Genomic DNA, 22,347 nt, shown 5'->3' with positions numbered 1-22,347 from the left:
AAATAAAAATGCCGTAGCTTTCTAAAAACAAACAAAAAAAAACCCAAACTTAAACCAAACAAGTGAAACAGTCAAACCCCAAAAAAAAAAAATAGCTGGAAGGGTCACAGAGGTATACAGTTTAAAGGCCAGTGCTGATCTAGAAACAAATTCCATCAGTAAGAAAAGTTAAAGAATAACATTAAAAAACATTGGAAGCAATGGTATGTTATCTTAAAAAAAAAAAAAAAAAAGTCTAAAAAGGTCTACCTTTCAATGTTGTTTTTTTTAATGCCTTAAAGAATATTTAGTTATTGTCTGAGGTTAGTTGGAACGTTAAGCACTGTAAAGACTTGAGTGTCTGGAATCATCAGAACACCTACGTGTGTGTGTTTTGTTTTTTTTATCTTTTTTCCTCAAACAGCCTTTGCAAGTTTATGCTGGAAAATAGCCAGCTTTTGTGCTCTGCTTTCTCTGAATCAGGAAACAAAGTGAAGGAACTTGCAGCCTTTTACCAGCAAATACCCTAGGGCAGGTAGGCAAGCCTCATGGTAGTGATGGTTGCTGGCATTAGCAGAATTAACTAGATAACTGCGACTCTGAGGAATCTGTCTGCAGGAGCTCAGAATATGCAGAAAGTTTAAAGATCAGGACTTCCTAAGATTGGAAGGAGGAATGACTGTGCTCCAAAGACACTGAAGGTGAGGTTAAGCTGGATAGGTGTAGCTGTATAGAGTATATAGGTGCTTTTATATAAAGCATGTAGATGCTTTTAGTAAGCAATGGAAAGAACTGGACTAGTGCCAGTGACTTTTGAGCAAATCTAAAGGGTGGTGTGGTCAGGTGTCCGCAGTGCAGATGTCTTAAGAAAGGTGATATGTGTTTACACATGCACACCCTCTCCTTTGTTCCTGTGACCTGTGAATAAGATTTTTAGTCTGGCACATAATACTAGTAGAGATGATACCTCTAGCTAATACTGTGCTGTCTTTCATATTCATCATTGAAGTCAATCTTGATGCATTCTTTGTTTATGCTCAGGGGATGCCTAAATTAAAATTTTATGGTCTGTGCTAGTTTGGAAACAGAAAACACTGACCTTAGTTTATTAGTAAATGTTATGAAGAAAATACTGTGATGAGAACATCTCAAGTTGAAGTTGTCCTATGTTATCTACTGAGGCAGTACACTAGTGCATCGTCTTCCAGTGTTTGGCTTTAAATTTGCTTCCTCCTGGTGACTCTTAAGATTTGTGGCAAAAATCATTTGACTTTTAACACGTGAATGACTGAAAAACTGATTGAGATTCATTAGTAGTTTTCTATTTGGCAATTAGTTTGTGGAAATATAGTTTGGAATGGTTTGTTCGTGGGCTGTCTGCTGCTCATGACTAGCCCTCCTTAACTGGTTACCTAAAATATTGGTTGCTTTTTTGATTTCTGCCTGGTTAACTTGAACAGCAGGTGATGAATTTTCTTTTGAAAAGCCTATGGTATAAATACACAAAGTCATTTCTGTCCTAATTAATGAAAATATTGGGATACACTAGTGTTTTCACAAATCTTTGGCAGTTGTTCCAAGCACTGGAGTAAACTCATCTGGCTAATTTTACTCACAAAAAATATCCACAAAGTGGTTTTAAAATCATGTAGCTATTGATCTTCTCTCTCTACCATGGAATAATAACTATTTAATTTCAACACAAACAGTTACCCAGGGGTTTCTGCCACGTCTAGAAAATTATAGGAGTTATAGGCTTCTGCCAGGGAGAGGAGTAATATTTGTGTGTTAGAACAAACTGTACCAGCAGTTAGCCTGCAGTGTCGTATTTTATGGTTTTCATGATTCCTTCCTACTATTTTGGTCCTCTGGCTATGTGCAGTGCCATAATACCATCCTAAATCTGAATTTGCTCTGTCAGTATGCCCACTATGACACCGAATGCCTTCTGGATGTGCACTTTGTAATGAGAGTCAACACCTTTTAGTCCGGCTGGGTGCTTCTCATGGACTTTGTTCATCAAAGCATTTTTTTTTCCTGCAGGAAGACATTTTGTAGCCTTTAAAGAGCAACTGTTCCTCTAAAGATGTAGTGCGAGGCAAACTCCAGGCGCTCAGCTGTGCTGCCAACTTTGCAGGGCTGAGAGAGGATTTATTTGGTGAAGGCCGACTATGACGCTTTGTAAGCAAACGGGCATTTCCACAGCGTGTCTCCAGTGAATCAATCAGTGCCTGGGAGAATAAATGTAACGGATTATAATGCTTCAGTTCAGGTGGCTGAGCGCAAATGCCTAAATAACATAATGCTTTCAAATAGAAAGGGAGGGATTTTTCACCACCTGCCTATGACAAATGAGGCTTATCAGGTACCTTCCCACTAATGAATTATTTCATAAGTTCAGGGAGCTAATTCAGTGGTGCTGTAAGCAGCAGAAGTGTAAATGGGTGAGATCCTAATCACTCTGGTGCAAGCAGAAATGGTAAGAAGCTGGGATCACAATGAGTTCCTTTTGAGTAAAGTGGTCAGAAAACAAGTTTATGTGGATGTGACCGGTGAGGATAAATAGAGCAATGTGCTTGTTTCACAGCTGGCACATGTTCTGAAAGGCTTACATTTGTGCATTGTCAGTATAGGAAAAGAAGCTGAAACAGAAAAGGCAACTGAATAAACTTTGAGAGAGAACTATAAAGGATAATTTATCCCAGTGCTCTTCCTTATGCAGGTATTAATCCACGGGCAAATCCTTGAATTTGGTGGACTTCTGCTGGATTAGCTTCATAGTTGAATATATGCTGTTATGGCAGTGATTCCTGTTGAAAACAGTCCTTTAAGGAGGGTGGATTGGGAGGGCAAGAACCAACCTTTACAAGGGCGTTTTTTCATTCAATGAATGCTTTGCTAGAGGAAGACAGACCTAGTAGATTTTTTTCCTGCTTAAATACATTTGATTCTTACAGCTTCTCATAGATTTCAGTTTGCTTTTGTGTTTGGATTGGGAATTGACAATGAGAATATAATACAGTGCTGTGACATATTGAATAGACCTTGTCTTTACAAAATAAGACGTTTCCTACCCAGAGGGCTTGTCTTTTTAATTTGGTAAACCAGAACATTCCCCTTATGGATATGGCTGTAACTTGTTAAGCTATCCTGTCACTTCTTACTTCTGTCAGTGAGATGAGCTAAGGAAAATTTGGGATGTGCGTTAGGTGGCGTGTGCTTATTTATGGTATCCTTTTGCATTGCAATAAATGAGAGTACCCACATTTTCTGTTCCTTTTTTTCTTCATATACATAGAAAGAACATGTACAGAAAAACTATTGCTAGACATCAAGTTAAGCCTCAAAGCAGGCTATCGTGTACCAGCTCCTAGTGTCTGTAACTACCACAGCAGTCTGTAAGACCTTAGGATCCATTACTAATCCCTCACTGAATTTGATGAGAATTTCTCAGCTGACTGCTTTGATAGCTGGAGCTGACCCTTCATTAATAAATGAGGAAGGTTAAAATGCTCTTACTTAGAAATGTAGATAGAGCCACTGGCTATACTTCTCATACACATATCTGTGTAGAAGGGATTATAAAGGCAAAAAGGCGGTTATGAAAAGCATTTCCATCTCAGATATTTTAAAATAAAAATAGTTGTAAGTCAAAGTAAGATATTTTGTCTCAGAAGTCTTTTTTAATTTTTTTCAATTGCCATTCACACAAAATCTTTGCCTTAGACAACAGTACATGACATCTTTTCAGAGGCTCTGTAGAGCAGAAGGCAGTGTGGTGAAATTTCTGAGGCTCAAGCTAAGCATCTCTCCGTACAAGCCCAAACTGGATTTGGGCTCCACGGAAATGTGACAGTGAAACATTTTATAATAAGAAATATTTTTAATGTATAAATGCAAGCTGAAAAGGAGCCTTTATAAAGTGCTATTTAAACTTCAACTGTTAAATAGCTAACATGGAAGAACACAAACATGGCAAGAGAAGTTGCTCAGCTTTTTATAGGTGTATGCAAAATGGTAAATTTGAAGAGAGTGGAGGAACTGGCATAAAGCATATTTTTGAAGTATTTAAAGTTTAGAAGCATGGAAAAAAACAGGTAAATCAACAGAGTTTTGGGAAGCTATAATGGAAATAGTATAGTATGGACATCTGTATCTTTGTGGTAGCACTGCTACTGCTCTGCTGCTGAGAGCCACAGAAGAACTATTTGTGAGAAGAAACGTGATTTTTTGTTTTATTTTTTTTTAACCTGGGGTAACTACAGCCAGGTGACAGCTTTGGAGGATAACCCTTTCATCCAGCCTTGGGTGACTCTGTGTAACTAAGGTAGCTGAATGAATCAGTAGCCTGTGCCCTCAGCAGAGCTGCCAGTGGCAATTTGGAGTGTCCAATTCTAATTAAGCTCTTAATTCAGGATGTTGTATTTGATAAGTTAGATAATAAGACTGTTCCCTCAGAATATCTGACTTGATTATATATAACTTTAAATACAAAGCCTATTATTAATTAGGTGCATATTAAGTGTACGAAATGAGACAGCAAGCTTGGTTGAAAATTAATTGACTTTCCTTGCCATTGTTGACTTCAGAACAGTAAGGCATTTTGGCTCAGCAGTGTTCGTGAAGATACAAAACTCTTATGGTAGCTTTTTAAAAGGATTAAACAACAGCTAAGAGAGAGGTCTCAGAATACAAATGTGTACTGGTAAGCGGGGAGTGAATGCGTTTTCTGTGGCCTCCCCCTGGGCTGGCTTCACAGACTCACAGATTGGTTGAAGTTGGCAGGGCCCTCTGGAGGCCACCTGGTTCAAGCCCCTGCTCCAGAAGGGACACCTAGAGAAGGTTGCCCAGGACCATGTCCAGGTGGCTTTTGGAGGTCTCCAAGGTGGGAGACTCCACAACCTTTCTGGGCAACCTGTGCCGGCGCTCCATCACCCGCACAGCACAGAAGTGCTGCCTGGTGTTCAGAGGGAACCTCTTGTGCTCCAGTTTGCGCCCATTGCCCCTTCTCCTGGCACTAGGCACCACTGAAAAAAGCCTGGCTCTGTCTTCTTGACAGCCTCCTTTCAGATATAGACATTGATCAGATCCCCCTGGAGCATCCTCTTCTCCAGTCTGTACAGTCCCAGCTCTCTCAGCCTCCCTCCATAGTAGAGGTGCTTCAGTCTTTTGATCATCTTGGTGGCCCTACGTTGGACCTGTAGCTCCACGTCTCTCTTGTAATGGGGGTCCAAAACTGCACCCATCATTCCAGATGTGGCCTCACCAGCGCTGAGCAGAGTGGAAGGATCACCTCTCCTGACCTGCTGACCTGTTACTTTGCCCAACACAGCCAAGAATACTGTTAACCTCCATAGTGACAAGGGCACGCTGCTGATATGCTTCTTGCATTATTGACTACCTTGTGTTTGATCTGTGTCCTCTTGGAGAGGTGAGAGGAGGGGGAGGAGAAGAGGGGCAGATCACAGCAGGACAAGGCAAGTTGTAGGATTTGCCTTTGATGCACAGCAAAGATGGGAGCATGTTGCTTCTTCCCTCCCTTGCCAGCCTGGAAGCGAGGTACTGAGTCAGGTTTCTCAGCCTTTCTGCAGTTTTCCCCGTGATGGCACAGCTGTATCAGTATGCTTAATGAAACAATTATCCTCTTAGTCCTTTCTTCCGAAGAGTTCTTTCAAAAGTGGAAATTTGTAATAATATAAAGTACTGCTACTGCTCGCAGCTGTGAGCTATAGTAGATCAAACTATCAGTTTTCTACTGCAGGTCTTTAGTCCTGCTGCCAACAACTACCTTATATATGGCTATAAATCTTCCAGGAGTGTAATAAAGGTGAACTGCATTTCCCTGTAATGGGGTACGTCTTACATGAAGACACAGAGCATTAGGAATTCTGTGTGTAATAGCCAGTGCTTCCCAATATTTATGTCAAAAGTGAGGATGTAGTGCTGGGGTCTGCAGAAGTCGTTCAGAGGTATTGCAGCTTTCTGTCCCTAAGTACTCAGATTTTATTATAGCAATGCTGCTCTAGTTCAGGAGTTTGTGGGATTTGTTTTATAAACCTCATCCTGAGGTGCTCGTAGCTCATCTGCTCCGCACATCAGAAGTCATTCTGGAGGAGAAAATTTTTTTGGCTTTGTCATTTCTGCTTTATTTATTTTCCTTTTTTTGATGTTAGAAATACTTTAGCCAAAAATCTATGTCTGATTTTGAAAATTCTACTTCTTTCACAAGTACTAGAGTCATAGCAGTTCTATGACCCAAAATGCAAATAGGTACCTAATGAGATTCACAAAAGAACCTATTTCCTATTGAAGACATTTAGAAATGTAACTTGTTTTTTCCTCCAGCTTTAGGAACTTAAATGCTTTACCAAAAAATGTCTCTAATTCTTTTGGGCACTTTTGAAAATTTCACCCTAAAGCTTGATCATTTTCATGTGAAAGTCAGTTTCAGGTAATGAACTGCATAGATAAATATATCAATATTATGTTGTGGATTTTATTTCAGTACTGTTCAGCTGTTTCTAAATTTGAATGATTAAAAACTAAATATAGTTAAAATACTACTAACGTGCGTGAGCTTTTTCTCTTCTTTATGACTTAGAGCTGTCATTAGTTGTGAGAAGAAAATTTATGTATTTATTTATCTATTTATTTATTTACTGTTTTGTGAAGTTGTGAAAATGTTTTACAAAAGTACTCGCTGGCTTTGATTTTCATGGTTAGGCAACAGCATCCTGTTATTAAATCCTGATCCACAATACCTGCATCCCAGCTATTGTCATTTTCCAGTGCCTTTTGGTCAAATTAAGTGTTGCGGCAAGTCAGTACAATTCCTGTGGAGATCTGGAGGTTATTATTCCGTAGTAAAATTGGCATTTTGCCTGGCTCTGTCTCACCTCCCACTCAGCCTGTGTAGCACAAAGAGGCTGACTGACGAAGAGAGCAAAGAAAGCATAGAAAGTAAAAGAGGAACAGACTTGATAAGAGTCTTCAGTGTGCTTTTTATTGCTGCTTTTGTCAGCTTGTTGTTATGAAAGGAAACTACACATCAAGAGGTTGCTCCTGTAACCCAGCTTTTTTAACTCAAAAGGTATTCTCTATGTGCACATACATATGAATATGTAATTAGTCTTAGTGTCACAGAGGTAAAAAAACATAGAAAATTCAATATTTTTTTGTTGACTTTTTTCTGGAAATTGTACAGCCTTTTTGCAATTTGTGTTTTTATCAGTGCAATGATTCCAAGACCTTTCCAATGACTGCAGTGTATAAAAAAATAAAAAACAAGCCACATCAAATAATACAAGTAAACATGTCCATAACCACGAAGACCTGGCCTTCTAACAAATCTATCTTTCCAATTCCTTTTTTTTTTTTATTCCCTAGGAAAAAAAAAAATAAATAACCACACAGTCTAATGTTGTCCTGCCTGAAAAGTAAGTTAGGACTCTTGCTTGCCCTGCTGCCCAGCATTTCTTTGTGAATGAAGGGAAAGAAGAATAAAGGAAATTCAGGGCATTGGTATAAGTGGTAACCCTGCAGCTAGGCTAACTGCAGCAGAGGCTGCTCTCTGGGTTAAGGGATTCAGGTTCCTGCAGTCAGCTCTGCTGTAGGCAGCGGTGGGAAAGGCTGCACAGCTCACTGCAGGAGATGGGGAGCGTAGATGCCATTCAGCGACCAGGCAGGGCACGGTGATGAATGGAGCAGGCTGGCAGCTCAGTTCCCTGCACTAAACTGCTGTGATTATTCCCGTCTTCATCCCTAATGTGGTTTCTAAGGTGTAAGGAGGAAGTCTGGTTTCTGTGAAAGTGGTCTTTAAAAATGAAGTCCGGAGCTGTGAATGCTTGCTGCAGTTATCACCTGGCAGGTCTACTTCAGAAAGATCTCTATGACTTCTTTCAGATGGGTTTCTGACAACATGTCAAGCTTAAATCCATGACCTGCTGATGTCTTTTGTAACATCTGAAGTTCTTTCTTCATCTCCAGGAAGCACAAACTTCCCAACAATTGCATCAGATTTCAAAAACTGAAATTCTGAAGAAACATATATCCCACTGGGATTATGAAGCCATCTGTTGCATCTTGTGCTTCTCAGTACAAGACTTTCCTTCAGCAGACAGATGTATTGTCAATATTATTTCAATGTACCTTTGTAGACCAGTTTTCAGTCCTAATCATCAGTCATTGCAATTGTTTCTTTCCCCTTGTCAGAGTTTTGACTGCAGCACACATCCAGCTCTATCATTCTTTGCCTGTAGCATTCATCCTTCAGACAGGACACACAAAACTTTGAGGCATTTCTCTCTGCTGTTCTGTGCCTCAGGAAATTTTAGCTTGAATTTGCCACGTAACTTTTTGAACAACTTGCATTTAAATGCAACATTTAAATGCCTGTCCTAGTAAGGGAATCTCCTGTTACATAAAACATGCAAACTTTTAATGATACACATTGAGGGCCAGGGTTTATAGATTACCCAAATGCTGGGCTGTACTTTGGAATTGCACAGGTCAGAGAACCAGCTGCTTGGAGAGCACTGATACCTTACGTTGTTCACAGAAATGCTCTGCAGCAGGAGAGATGCACTGAGAAACCCTATAACAACTTACCGTTCTTGAAAGCCAGACAGCACCTCTGAGCAGCAACATGTATGCTCTGGTTCAGTTTTGTTTGTTCTGCTTAATCTACCCAATCTTCCTAAATGGTTGTTACATTTCCTGTTAATAGAATTTTTATAAAAGTTCATTCTGAAGAAGTTCATCAGGCTGTCATATAAGGAAAGTGACTGAAGTCATGCTGTTCCTCAACCTCTGCAAAGACCTGATGCAGTCTGTCTTGTGCACTGTAAGACTGTAAGAGATGTGCAAGATAGCCTGGGTACCAGCAGCTGGTGGGTCACAAAAGATAGTTTAGGCATCAGCAAGTGTATAGTATAGAAGTGCCTCAGGAAACTGGCTCGGTTAAGTTTCCTTAGTCTGACTCATTGGAAGACATTACATTGCTTCTGGTTTAGGCTTTCTCTGCAGACGACAGAGTTTACAGCCTTATGTGTATAAATCTGTTGCTTCTTGCTGTCTTCTGTTTCTGTTAGTAATATTACAAGCAAGGAGCAAAGCTGTATGCTAAGATTTCCCTATTGAATCCTGTGATCCTTAATTGGGATGCCCTGTATGTGAGCAGAATCTTTTTTTTTCTTTCTTTTTTGAATGAATGAAAGATACTCTGTCTGCTCCAGATAATTTGTAAACTAAACAACAACCAAACAAATGAAAACCCAAAAACTAATCCTGTGCAGATAAATCTGGTCTATTTCAAGGTTGGTGTACGTTTTAGTCATATGCAGGCTTAATTCCAATCCCATTGAGGGACTGGACTGGCCACTATGTTCACAGCCAAGCAGGATTGGCTCCTGTCCTTAAAAACTCAGCCACATTCACTGCAGCTTTGGAAAAAGTCTCCTGTGGGCAGAATTATTCTGGTTTCACTTGTTGAAGTTTATCTGGCAAAACCTATGTACTTCTGTTTAAATTAGGTGTCAGAGTAGAAGAATTTAAGCTGAGGAAATAGGGAATATGTCAGAATCATAGAACAGCTTGGGTTGGAGGGAACCTTCAAGATCATCTAGTTCCAACTCCTGCCATGGGCAGGGATGCCACCCACTGGATCAGGTTGCCCAGGGCCCCATCCAGCCTGGCCTTGAACACTTTCAGAGATGGGACACGTGGTAATAAACTAGAAATTTCTGAAAATAATAGGATCTTTTATTTTCTTTTCTTTTTCAGAATATTGCAACATTTTTGCACTACTTCTGAAGATTACACTGTCATTTTCACATCTGGATGCACAGCTGCACTTAAACTGGTAGCGGAAGCATTCCCGTGGATACCTGAAGGCACAAAGCAACCCAGTAGTCGATTTTGTTACCTAACTGACAGCCACACGTCAGTGGTGGGTATGAGGGGGATAACTGCCTCAATGAATGTATTATCTGTTCCTGTAAAAGCAAAGGAATTGTTATCTGAGAAAAACTGGTTACCAGCTGAAGAACAAAACTGCACGACACCTCATCTTTTCTCTTATCCAGCTCAGAGCAATTTTTCTGGTACCAAATATCCCCTTTCATGGATACAGGACATAAAATCTGGAAAACTCTACCCCATCAAAATACCAGGGAAGTGGTTTGTTCTTCTGGATGCAGCTTCGTATGTGAGCAGTTCTCCATTAGACTTGGGAGTTCACCAAGCTGACTTTATCCCTATCTCATTCTACAAAATCTTTGGATTTCCTACTGGTTTAGGAGCATTATTGGTAAACAACCAGATTGCCCCCCTCTTGAGGAAAACCTATTTCGGAGGTGGAACTGCAGCTGCGTACCTCGCAGGAGCGGATTTTTACTTCCCAAAGAAATCCATGGCAGAAAGGTAAGTCTTTGTTTTAAAAAACAGGGTGTCTTTTTGTTGATACTGTTGGCTTTAGACAAATGTCTTAGTGTCGGTGCATGCACTTGGCTGATACCTGTGCTGCTTTATGCAGTTGGATAGATGTTTCACATATGTTTTTCTTCATAGTATTCTTTTTCATATCTGAAAGATGTTATCTGAAATAACCAACTTTCTTCCCCTATCTAGTTTGTCACAACCAGTAAAAATGTAAGGGTTCATCCGGTGACATAATGGTTATTCCACTCGTTATTTAATTTGTAAGTATGGTACCTCAACAGAACCCTGATTTGGTTTTGAAGCCGTGCATCTGGAGCAGCCAGGCCAAGGTTGATCACTCTCTTTAGTGACCCCCAGTGAAAATGGAAAGTAAGGGCACTCTCTATAATGATCCATGGTGAAAGCAGAAAGAAAGGGCAGTATATTTCACTGGCAAGGTGGCATGCTTTACTCTCAGGAGAAGCTTTATCAAAGCATCACACACAGTAAGATGAATTACCAAGGACGTACATTTGTTGCACTCTTATTTGAGGACTGAGATTCTGGAGAAGCTGTGAAGCTCTCCCACAGAAGAGAGAGGACACCTAATGGAGGTCAAACGTAAATACATAAGGAAATATAAGGCGATAGATAAACTTCCCCAGTCCCTTAATATACTGAAATACCTCTCAGTGATACTTGATCTCTCTCCCTCTCTCTCTCATGCCATCACCAGCTTACATAAATGCAGTGAAGGGGCTTCCTTCCTGTCCCACATCCAATACATCTGCACAAAGGGAAGACTTGAGATCAACATTTAGTATTGAATGATAGTTCTTGGAAGTGGCTGGAGGTGTAAAGGGGAAATGATAAACACAGCCAGTCATGCCTAGCATTTGTTTATGGATGTGTATTCAGCAGCACAAGTCCTGCATGTCCCATGATGTAAATGTGTCCTTTCAGCGTATATGTAATAATGCCTAAAGGTGCTTCATGTGTGTGCAGCTCTCCTAGTTGTACGCTTTAAGTGCTGCTTTAGGGGTTTTAGTTCTGGACTGCTAAATGCACTGACTGGCTGCATTACACAATCACAGAATCACAGAATGGAAAGGGTTGGAACCTCGAAAGATCAACGGGTCCAACCCCCCTGCCAAAGCGGGTTCTTTAGAGCAGGCTGCCCAGGTAGGCGTCCAGATGTGCCTTGACTATCTCCAGAGAGGGAGACTCCACAACCTCCCTTGGCAGCCTGTTCCAGTGCTCTGTCACCCTCACTGCGAAGAAGTTCTAAATTAAGCCATCCAAATAAGAACATCTAGATAACCAGCAGGTACTGGGAGGTGTCTCAGTCTGGGGACGAAGTCATGCCACCGCTGAGTGCTGCCTTGCCAGACACACTAGAACTTTCCATATGACCTGGAGTCAAAGGCAGCCAGTATTGTGGGAACGCGTCACAGGTGGAAGGCTGCTGTATGGAGTAATATACAACAAGTTGCAGAAACTGATGAAGGAGGAGGTGAATTGAGGCAATTTGCAAAGTGAAAGCCATCCAGCTGGCTTTAGATATTGCCGAAAGAGAAAAGTGGGCAGTTCTCTGTCTCTATACTGACTCACGGATGGTAGCAAATGCCCTGTGTGGGGTGGTGGCAGCAATGGAAGCAGAACAACTGGCAGTGCAGAGGCAAACCCATCTGGGCTGCTGCATTGTGGCAAGATACTGCTGCTGGGGTGGAGAACCTTTTTGTAAAAGTATGCCATGTAGATGCTCACGTGCCCAAGAATCGAGCCATCCAAATAAGAACATCTAAATAACCAGCAGGTGCTGGGAGGTGTCTCAGTCTGGGGCTGAGAAGCCCAAACAGTGGGTGCTTGAAGATGCAGCCAGAGCCTCCGTGGCAGTGCCCAAAGCATAGCAGCAGACTGAGCAAAGAAGTGAGAGGGGCAGCAGTTCCTCTGGAGAAGCAAAAGGCTTCAGGTCTGCCAGGAAGGGAGTGCTGAGGTTCAGCGTTGAGGTCCCTTTGAGATGCTTCATGAGGAGCTCTTCCCAGGAGTGATCAGGAAGCAATAAAACGTTGAAACCACCACCACCACCTGGTAAAAATGCTCTCCTCTCCTATTTGGCACTTTGGGGACTGCGTGCGGGCTCGTCTCCCCTTCTGGTTGTTCGAGCCCTGCTGTGCCATCCTCCAGCCCTCATAAAGAAGTGGCATCTTGTCCTGGTTTCGGATGGGATAGAGGTAATTTTCTTCACGGTGGCTAGTGTGGAGCTGTGTTTTGGATTTCGGGTGACAATATTGCTGATCCCACACTGATGGTGTAGTTGTGGCAGAGCAGCGCATAGCCAGAGCCAAGGGCTTTTCAGCTTCTTGTGCTGCCCTGCCAGCGAGGGGGCTGGGGGTGCCGCAGGAGCTGGGAGGGGACAGAGCCCGGACAGGTGACCCAGACTGGCCAAAGGGATATTCCGGACCATACGGCATCGTGCTGAGCAATAAATATGGGGGGAGTTGGCCAGGGAGGTGGGGCCGCTGCTTGGGGTCTGGCTGGGCGTCGGTCAGCAGGAGGTGAACAATTGCATTGGGCATCACTTGCTTTGTACTTTTTTTTTAATTATGAATTTTATTATTCTCCCTTCCCTTTCTGTCCTATTAAACTGTCTTTATCTCAACCCTTGAGTTTTTATCTTCTTTTTTTTTCCCAATTCTCTCCCCTATCCCACTGCGGGGGGTGGAGGGCAGCGCAGTGAGTGAACAGCTCTGTGGGGTTTAGCTGCCTGCCCGCTTCCACCACGACGCCTTCCGAACCAGTGCCTGCTTTTGGAGTTCCTGATTAGCGTAGTACCAACGTGTCTCTCAGCAGGGCACAATTCTTTGCCTTTCAACCTCTCTTGCAACTTTGCCCTCCTCTGGGCCAGCGCAACAGAGGGCGAGTGTTGGAGGCCCCCAAGGTCCTTAGGGCCTGGAGGGGGGATGCCTCAAGCTCCTTCCCATGGCAACACGGCCACGTTTGGCTACAGGTGTGGGCCACCATCACAATGGCCATCACAGCGGCCTGCTTATGTCACAGCAGCCACCACCACCGCGCCTTTCCTTCTGGGGCCTATAAATACAGGAGCCTCGCAGCCGGCCCACCACTTGCGAGGCTTCGAGGCTTTCAAGCGCAAAGGATGCTCGGAAGCAAGAGGAGCCAGAGCAGGAAGACGGGTGGCTGCCCATCACTGAGTGCGGCAATGAGGAGACTGGTGTTGTTCTCAGGCCCAAGGAGGAGGCTGCGTCGTAAGAAGAAGAAACGGAATAGGAGGAGGAAGATCAGCTTACTCACAAAAGCGATGGCCAGCGTTCATGTGACCAGCGGAACGCAGAGCGCGGCTGTGAAGCCATCAGGGAGCAGTGCGAGGCCCCAGCATCAACCAAAGCAGACCGGGACGACGAATGGCTATTCTGGCAAGACGGCGATGGCCAGAGTCCATGTGACCAGCGGAACGCAGAGCGCGGCTGTGAAGCCATCAGGGAGCAGTGCGAGGCCCCAGCATCAACCAAAGCAGACCGGGACGACGAATGGCTATTCTGGCAAGACGGCGATGGCCAGAGTCCATGTGACCAGCGGAACGCAGAGCGCGGCTCTGAAGCCAGCAGCGACCAACGCGAGGCCCCAGCATGTCGTTTGGACAAAGAATGGTGTGGGACCACAGCCCGCCAGTCGTCCTGCCAACAACCAGGGACACAGGCATGTCCATCTGCCAGCCACCAGGGAGGAGCCCATGGAGGTGGATCCACCACGAGATGAGCAAGAACCCATGGAGGTGGATCCACCACGAGATGTGGAAGAACCCATGGAAGTGGGTCCACCGCTGAGAGAATAAGCATGGAGCTACCCTGGCATGTCTTTGGTGTCCACCGTCAGAGCCCGGCAAGAGCATCGCAGGAGTGCCCGGACAGCTCCCTACGCACGGCGTAGCCTCCGCGCCCACCACTAACTTGGGCAGAACCACCAGACTGGATGTCTTGCAGGCTTGCCTGTAAGACATTGTGTAAATAAATAGTTCTTTTGATAATTGTTGAGGCTTGTGTGAGCTCTTCTTTCCCATCCCCCGTGCCACTTGAAGAAGTGGCATCTCTTCTTCATGGAGCCCTAAGGGAGAGGGGAGGAGGGGACCTGGCTGCTCTACTGGTGTCACAGGAGGAGTCCCTCAGAGGACCAGCATGGGCTTGGGGAGGGGGGATGCTGGGAGGTGTCTCAGTCTGGGGCTGAGAAGCCCAAACAGTGGGTGCTTGAAGATGCAGCCAGAGCCTCCGTGGCAGTGCCCAAAGCATAGCAGCAGACTGAGCAAAGAAGTGAGAGGGGCAGCAGTTCCTCTGGAGAAGCAAAAGGCTTCAGGTCTGCCAGGAAGGGAGTGCTGAGGTTCAGCGTTGAGGTCCCTTTGAGATGCTTCATGAGGAGCTCTTCCCAGGAGTGGTCAGGAAGCAATAAAACGTTGAAACCACCACCACCACCTGGTAAAAATGCTCTCCTCTCCTATTTGGCACTTTGGGGACTGCGTGCGGACAGACTGCGTGCTGTGTTTTGGATTTGGGGTGACAATATTGCTGATCCCACCCCGATGGTTTAGTTGTGGCAGGGCAGCGCGTAGCCAGAGCCAAGGGCTTTTTGGCTTCTCACGCTGCCCTGCCAGCGAGGAGGCTGGGGGTGCCGCAGGAGCTGGGAGGGGGCAGAGCCTGGACTGGTGACCCAGACTGGCCAAAGGAATATTCCGGACCATACGGCATTGTGCTGAGCAATAAATATGGGGGGAGTTGGCCAGGGAGGTGGGGCCGCTGCTTGGGGTCTGGCTGGGCGTCGGTCTGCAGGAGGTGAACCATTGCATTGGGCATCACTTGCTTTGTATTTTCTTTTTTTTCTTTTTTCATTGTTAATATTATTCTCCCTTCCTTTTCTGTCCTATCAAACTGTCTGTATCTCGACCCTCAAAATGTTACTTTTTTTACTCTCTCCCATCCCACTGTTGGAGCTGGGGGGCAATGGATTGAGTGAACAGCTACTCAGTGCTTAGCTGCCTGCCCAGTTCTACCCCAACACTGCTTTTTGTTTCCCAAGACTGGGCACGAAGAGTTGTTTTAATGAGAGTTCTGGCCAAGTTTGTTAAAAGCATTACATTAGTTTAATATTGCTGGTCAAAATGTTGATTTATTTTCTTCAGGCGCTGTTGTGTGTGTTTTCAGAGTGGTGTTATAGAATCCTTAGTTGCTGTCTACGTTCCCTGTCATGCTGTTGATCGCTTCTGTGGGCTGGTTAACAGTTATCATTTTACTGTACTGTGCAACACTGGCCTACGATATGATAGAATGACCAGTCGTGAGACTAATGCGGCGTTTGTATTCCACATTGCTGTCACCTCCGTACTTCAGGAACCATCTTTCCATTAATAACTACACTGTCTACCTTTTGTCCTCAGGGAGCCAATCTATAGGGGTAATAAGGGGGGGAATACTGTCCCCCTCTCCTTCACCTTTCCTTTCTCCTTCATGTTCCTCTTTCACGCTTGCCACAATAGCCCTGGAGAATTTTGAATATCCTTTGGATGTTCAAACCTGCGTTTTCCTGTTGCTATGTTTCCTGAATGTGTTTCAGGTTTCATTTATAGTTAAACAGCTATTTAAGAAAACTACCCATATATCTGCCCCAAGGCAGGATAGTTATGAGTAGCAGGGTGTGACGGAGGATATGGGCAAGTACCTAGGACAGTGGGCACCTCCAATATTTTGGAACTTCGCCCCTGGATAAGTGCAAAATCCTGGAAAAAAATAAAAATATTAAAAAAAAAAAAATGCCGTCACCTTTGCAATTCCAGAGAGACATGAATCACTGCCGGGGCCTGGCCCATGCCTGCCAAGCCCTGTTTACCACCCTATTCAGCACCCTCAAGGGGAATCACAGAATCACAGAATGGAAGGGGTTGGAAGGGACCTCGAAAGATCATTGGGTCCAACCCCCCTGCCAAAGCGTGTTCCTTAGAGCAGGCTGCCCAGGTAGGCATCCAGACGTGCCTTGAATATCTCCAGAGAGGAAGACTCCACAACCTCCCTAGGCAGCCTGTTCCAGTGCTCTGTCACCCTCACTGCGAAGAAGGTCTTTCGCATGCTGGTGCGGAACTTCCTGTGCTCTATCTTGTGGCCATTGGCCCCTTGTAGCCGTTGCCCATGCCAGGATCCCATTGGCCCTCTTGCCCACGAGGGCACGCTGCTGGCTCATGGTCAACCTGTCGTCCACCAGGACCCCCAGGTCCTTCTCCTCAGAGTTTCTCTCCAGCAGGTCGTCCCCCAGCCTGTACTGATACATCCAGTTGTTCCTTCCCAGGTGCAGGACTCTACACTTGCTCTTATTAAACCTCATTTAGTTTATTCCTGCCCATCTCTCCAGCTGGTCCACGTCTCGCTGAATGGCGGCAGAACCTTCTGGCGTGTCAGCCACTCCTCCCAGCTTTGTGTCATCGGTGTACTTGCTGAGGGTAGACACTATTCCTTCATCAAGGTCATCGATGAAGATGTTGAACAAAACCGGACCCAGCACCGACCCCTGGGGAACGCCGCTAGTCACAGGTCTCCAGCCAGACTCTGCACCACCAATAGCCTGCGCCACCATTAGCCTGGCTCTCTTGCAGTATGAAGCCATATTTCTGAAATGGACATTGGTATGGTGAACAGTCAGTTAATCCATTAATTTAGAAATAAAAACAACAAGGAAGAAATAAAAACGACAAGGAAGCATTATTGTTCTGAGCTCTGCTTTGGTGTTTTTTTTCAAGCCAACAAGGCTTTGAAGTGCAGCAGGATTACTCATTGGAAGTCAGGATGAAAGGGCACAGAAATCATGGGATCCAGTGGTACCCTTGCAAAACCTGCAAGCCAAGGAGAAAACCTGCTTTAATTTGACCTGGGGAGGCTTTAATTTCTGAGTAGCTTTTCTAGAGGTAACTGACACATGACTCCTGACATTGCATAGCAGATAAAAATACCTGAAATGTGTGTTAGATCTCAATTCTTCTTTTATACTTTTTTTTTTTTTAATTAAAGGGGGAAAGGTATGTAGGAACCTTCAGGGAGCTCCGTCTCTGTTATCTTTTTCAAGAGTTTTAAGAGTTTGACTAATTACAAGTCTTTCTGGTATTTGCGGCGCCCACTGTTTTCAAGGCCCACTGTTTTCAAGGGCTCTTTTGTTACTGGATCGGAAGAAAGGCCTGCTTTAATCTTTTTCTACTGCAGGGTTATAAACAAGGTAATTCATCCAATTTGATTTCTCAGGCAGGGTGCAGAGTGTCTAATCTTGGTATGAGAGAACCTAACTGAAATAATCAAATCTGACACCTGGACCCAGATGTGTGATGCTTGTTCCTGTTAGACTCCGAAGTGTCACTCAGTTTGACTCATACATTGATAAATATTTACTTTTGTCCTCATCTACTCCTTTGCTTTTTATTTGAAAAACTAATTTTTAAAGGTTCATGTTTAGAGCATTATTGATTCTGTCTATAGTCCCTTGTGAACTATGGAGACTTAAAGTCCTGCCTACAAAGGCCTGAAGTTTTCAAAGATAGTTGAGGAATGAGGAGAACCCTTCCCTGAAAACATTAAAAACAACAGCATTGAAAATCTCAATCAGTGTTCTCCAGGCTATTTCATTTCACTTTTTTTTTTTTTCCATTCAGAGGTTATGAGTTTTTGCTTTGTTATGTTTTTAAAGTATGTTCTTAATAATAAAATACACAGAGATAAAGCAATTAAGAACAGAACTTCTACACTTCAGATGAAATACCAGGCCACCATGGCCAAAGCTACTGTTACCTTATTTATGGCCATTTTTCCTTCCCAGGACTGTCAAAATTGTTATCTTTTGTCTTAATGGATACAGCTTTTGCTGGTGTTATTGGTACTTTATTTTGTTGGTTTTGCTAAATAAATTATTCTATCACAGACTTTCTTAGATTCCTTTAATGCCCTTAAATCACTTCCATATTTTCCCATTTCATGGCAGTAACCAGTCTTCCTATCTCAACTTTTAAAATCATGTTTATTGTATTTTCATCCTTGTATCAAACAGCTTGACAAATTATTATTATCATTCACAAATCTAGCCTCATTTCCCATGTTTTTTTCTGCGCAGCATGAGATAATAAAATAATATGATTATATATAGCAAGAATTCAGCGATAAAATATTCATCATCTGCCCTATTTTTCTTTTGTATCTGGGAGTGCTATTCAGAAATCAGATCATTCTGGAATTTATGACTAAGTGAAAAGGCACTGTTGTTTTGTCTGTAAATTGGATATCTGCACCGTAGTCAACCAGCATGTTAGCTGTTGTGTGTTTTTCATTCCCAAACGCATTTTCAACATCTTTGAAAATCCAGATGGCGTGACTTTGTCCCTGACCAGTTCAAGTGGTTCTTGTCTCTGTTGTTTGGATGATTTGACAGCCCCAGAGCACCACCCACACTTTTGTAGTCTATGCTGCAGTGTACTTAACCAGAGCAGCAGCAAAGGTTTCTTTTTTTCTTGATGCGGTTGGTTTTTGTTTGTGAAGAATTAGAGACAATGCCCTGCGGCTGGATGGTGGTTGTGGAACAGCTCTAGAGTCCCTTGGTGAAAAGTTGGTCTTTCTGGTTGAAGTTTAGTTTTATTGCAAGTTTCTGTTTCTAAATCCCACCATAGAGGAGGCATTCATATGTCATTTTGCAGTCTAATACTCTAGGTGATTTTTTTTTTCAGTAATGAAGCTTGCTTCATTGCCCAAAATCTCAACACAACCGGAATAAATTGAAAATTATAAATTGGTGAGACAAAAGTAATCCTTTGGGGATCACTTTTGTTCTTGATTCGCCATGGTATGCACCTTAGATTGATGAATCCAGCATAAACTGCAAGTAGTGCCTTTGATAAATGCTTGTAGAGTTCAACCAAACATGTAAAAACATGTTTGTGAACTTGGATTAGGAACCAGCCACCCAAAGAGAGAAGCAGCAATGTAGGTAACACTTTGGAGAGAAAATACAACTGTCAGTGACTTTCTGGCCCGCCATCAGTCAGCCCCACCTCTTTTCAATTGTACACCCTTCAGATGTCTTTATTTATATTTTCAACTTCTTGCCTTAAAAACCCGTCAGTTTTCAAGACAGCCTTTATTCTTGAACTTTTGGCTGAGCACCTGGTGACGTTTCTTTTTAGCTACACAGATGGAGAAGATTGGTGGTTAAGGTCTTCCAAAAACCCCAGTTCAATGCCTCTTTGATTCCTGCAGAGGCTCAGACAGATACCTCCTGGAGTACAGTCAGTTGTAACCACCAGGCTTTTCCAGTGGAGATTTTGGAAGAAAATGAATCACCTGCCACTTTGCTTTTCAAGTGACCGTATTTTACAGAGTCCAGAGCCACAGAAGGTGGCGCTTTCGTGAGTAAGCTCTTCACTAAGTCCTGGGGAGAAATAAGACTTGAGTTGTGTTTTCATTCTCAGTGTTTCCTGGTGTACAGCTGGGAAATCCCATTCTGAAGTGGATCGTGTATAGGGCTCAGAGCTGTAAGTACTAGGAACAAGCAGAAAAGACAGGCATCAGCGTTGGACTCGATGATCCATGTGGGTCCCTTCCAACTCAGGATATTCTGTGTCTAATGTCTAAATGTTTGTGATTATTGCAGTGTGCAGTTACAGATGTCCAAGCTACTTTTATTCAAACCAGCTCAGGTCCTCAATGTATTGTAGCCACAGTGCCAGAGATATTCATGCCAGGCAATTTACATTGCCTCTCAGGAAGATATTAAGTTTAGTCACACTGTAGTGTCTTTGTGCTAGGCTGCAATCTGCAGTAGGGGATGTATGAGTGGGAGATGTTGCTTTTGGGTGGGGGTATGGTAGATCTTGCATGCTTTTTAGCAATGTTCAGCAAAAAAATAATGATAAAAAACATAAATGCAAAGAAATTTAGACTGTACTTTGATCAAATACAGCACAAATCCTGCCTGAGCTAGGATGCCTATTGGCAATCACTGCAGTGAGCAAGTTGTCGTGATACAGTTTCACCCCAGGGATTTCTTAGAATCAAATTTAGAGTCGAACCTTTGCCCTAAGTCTTTGAGAAGCTTTATAAATTTGTAGAACCAGATATTGGGATTGTATAGCATTTTCTGGTGATAAATTTATTGTGTAGTGTTTTTCTTGTGCTTTGCAGATTTTACGTGTGTGATTGATTAACCTGTTTGATTTATGAGGAAAAACAGTGTTAACTTGTTCAGCATAAGAATCACTTTTTTTTTTCTGTTACCATTTGTACTGTGTACTTGATATTAGCATGTGAAAGGGTGAGACTGGCTTTTTGACCCAGATGATATTTACAACATGCAAGTCCCGTTCAGATAATGTTAAGGCATTGATTTACTTCAAAATGGCAGAATTAAAGCTTTTGCTACCTCAGGCAGTTCTCAGGAGCAGGAAATGCTGTAAATACTCCACGGTATAGCGTGTAATTAGTATAATGCTCTTTGTTTGACTCCTGAAGTCTTAGAGACAAAAGCACAAGTTAAGGCAGATTTACTGAAGAGCTGTAACTAGTGTCAGGGGGTCAATTTAGATATTTAATGTTATTTTAACCTACTTTTTACATGCTCCAAATCCTCTGGCATCTGTGTGTATGTTTTAAGTGTTTTTACAATGATGCTGATATTGTTCCGAGTTGGTTACTGAAATTTTTTTCGTTCCTTTAGAGTCATTTGAATCTCAGTTTGCAGAGTGCAGCCTGAGGTGGCCTGAAAGCTCTGAGCGCAGGTGGGAGCCCCCCCTGGCTGCACGCCTGGCCCCATGTGGGACATGCAGCTACTCCTCTCCAGAAAGGATGAATCCTCCTCACATCCTCCTTCCTCTCCTCTCCCCCCCTTTTTTTTCCTGATTAACAATTTCAAAGTAGAATACCTGAAGGTTTCAGGAAAGAGTGGCATTTTAAAATACCTGTAATTCTTTGCTGACAGCATCTGCCAGCCTCCAGCCCTCTCCTCAACGCTCCACTTTTCAGCTATTGACTAAAATTTTTTGTCTGTCCCTTCTTACATCCCAGTGTAGTTAATATAAACTGAGCTATAACTTGCTAGAGTATGTTTAGGTTTATGTTAGTTTGCAAATTCCTACTGTTTATTTCCATGCTCAAAATATCTGAAGTTTCCAGTACCAAGTCTCAGATGCCACCATGCTGGATATGTTCTCAAGCCCAAAGGAGTGTGCCCCACTTCAGAAATCTCTTAGACTAAATGGTGAAAGCAGAGTAAAAGTGGTAAGGAAGTCGTGAGTGTAGGAAATGGCCGTGACAAGAGGTTTAGTTTTTCCGTTTCATTAAAAAAAAAAAAAAAAAAAAAGGTGTTATGAGCAGGGAGAAAGGCAGGAGCTGTTATAAAAATAATAAAAAAAAGTAGAATGGAGACGCCAAAAAAGGAGGAATGTTTGAAACTATGTGTCTGCACAGGTGGCCACCCCAAGCCTTGGTGTGGTGAGGGAGGGTGGCAGCTGGGGAGGGGCATCTGCTCCTGGAGGCCCAGGGCCCATGGCAGGGTTCTCCCTTGGGCAGGGCTATGGAGCCGCCTAGTAAAGGGCTTTTCCTCATGAATCCATAGCACTGAGCAGGGGAGTTCTGGAAATACGGCCTTTCTGTTTTGGGAAGTAAATAAGTCTGACCTGAAGTATATTAGTGTGTACGGCTGCCATGCTGCTCGGGCCCCCTGTGCTTCCCACCACAGAGACAGCCAGGAGTCCAGCATGGAGCTGGGGCTGGCAAGCTTTCCTGCTCACGGCTATGAAGATGAAGCCTAGTTCCTCATGTGCTGATAAAGCTGGATCCCTTATGGATCCCTTGCTTGCCAGGTATGGCAAGGAGGCTGGGACCATGTCAGGCCCTGGGCACCTCCCCAGAGACCCAAGGCCCTTGA

General features: G+C 43.5%; 2 protein-coding genes across 5 annotated transcripts in view; both read left to right on the top strand.

Moving 5' to 3' along the window:
• MOCOS (molybdenum cofactor sulfurase) overlaps window positions 1-22,347 on the top strand; it is a 233,051-nt gene that overhangs the window by 80,124 nt on the left and 130,580 nt on the right. For all 3 annotated transcript variants that reach the window (XM_040549017.1, XM_040549018.1, XM_040549019.1), the window contains one exon: window positions 9,760-10,398. In XM_040549017.1, the coding sequence (XP_040404951.1) occupies window positions 9,760-10,398 (639 nt within the window). The remainder of the gene's footprint in view (window positions 1-9,759; window positions 10,399-22,347) is intronic.
• LOC121065891 lies at window positions 12,872-14,443 on the top strand. 2 transcript variants are annotated; one of them, XM_040549021.1, is made up of 2 exons: window positions 12,872-13,732; window positions 13,985-14,443. In XM_040549021.1, exons 1-2 carry the CDS (start codon window positions 13,424-13,426, stop codon window positions 14,249-14,251), a joined length of 576 nt encoding a protein of 191 aa, XP_040404955.1. In that variant the 5' UTR covers window positions 12,872-13,423; the 3' UTR covers window positions 14,252-14,443. The 2 variants fall into 2 exon arrangements, with proteins under 2 accessions (XP_040404955.1, XP_040404954.1); XM_040549020.1 differs by having other exon boundaries at window positions 12,873-13,732; window positions 13,859-14,443.

This window comes from Cygnus olor, chromosome 2 (genome assembly GCF_009769625.2).
Source record: "Cygnus olor isolate bCygOlo1 chromosome 2, bCygOlo1.pri.v2, whole genome shotgun sequence".
Classification (NCBI taxonomy): Eukaryota; Metazoa; Chordata; class Aves; order Anseriformes; family Anatidae; genus Cygnus; species Cygnus olor.
This window is presented reverse-complemented; position numbering and strand designations above follow the sequence as displayed.

Coding starts and splice junctions, on each gene's coding strand:
- LOC121065891 (XM_040549020.1), top strand. CDS start 13,424: ATGGCCATCACAGCGGCCTGCTTATGTCACAGCAGCCACCACCACCGC. Junction 13,733..13,858: donor AAGCGATGGCCAGCGTTCAT/GTGACCAGCGGA, acceptor GCCAGAGTCCAT/GTGACCAGCGGAACGCAGAG.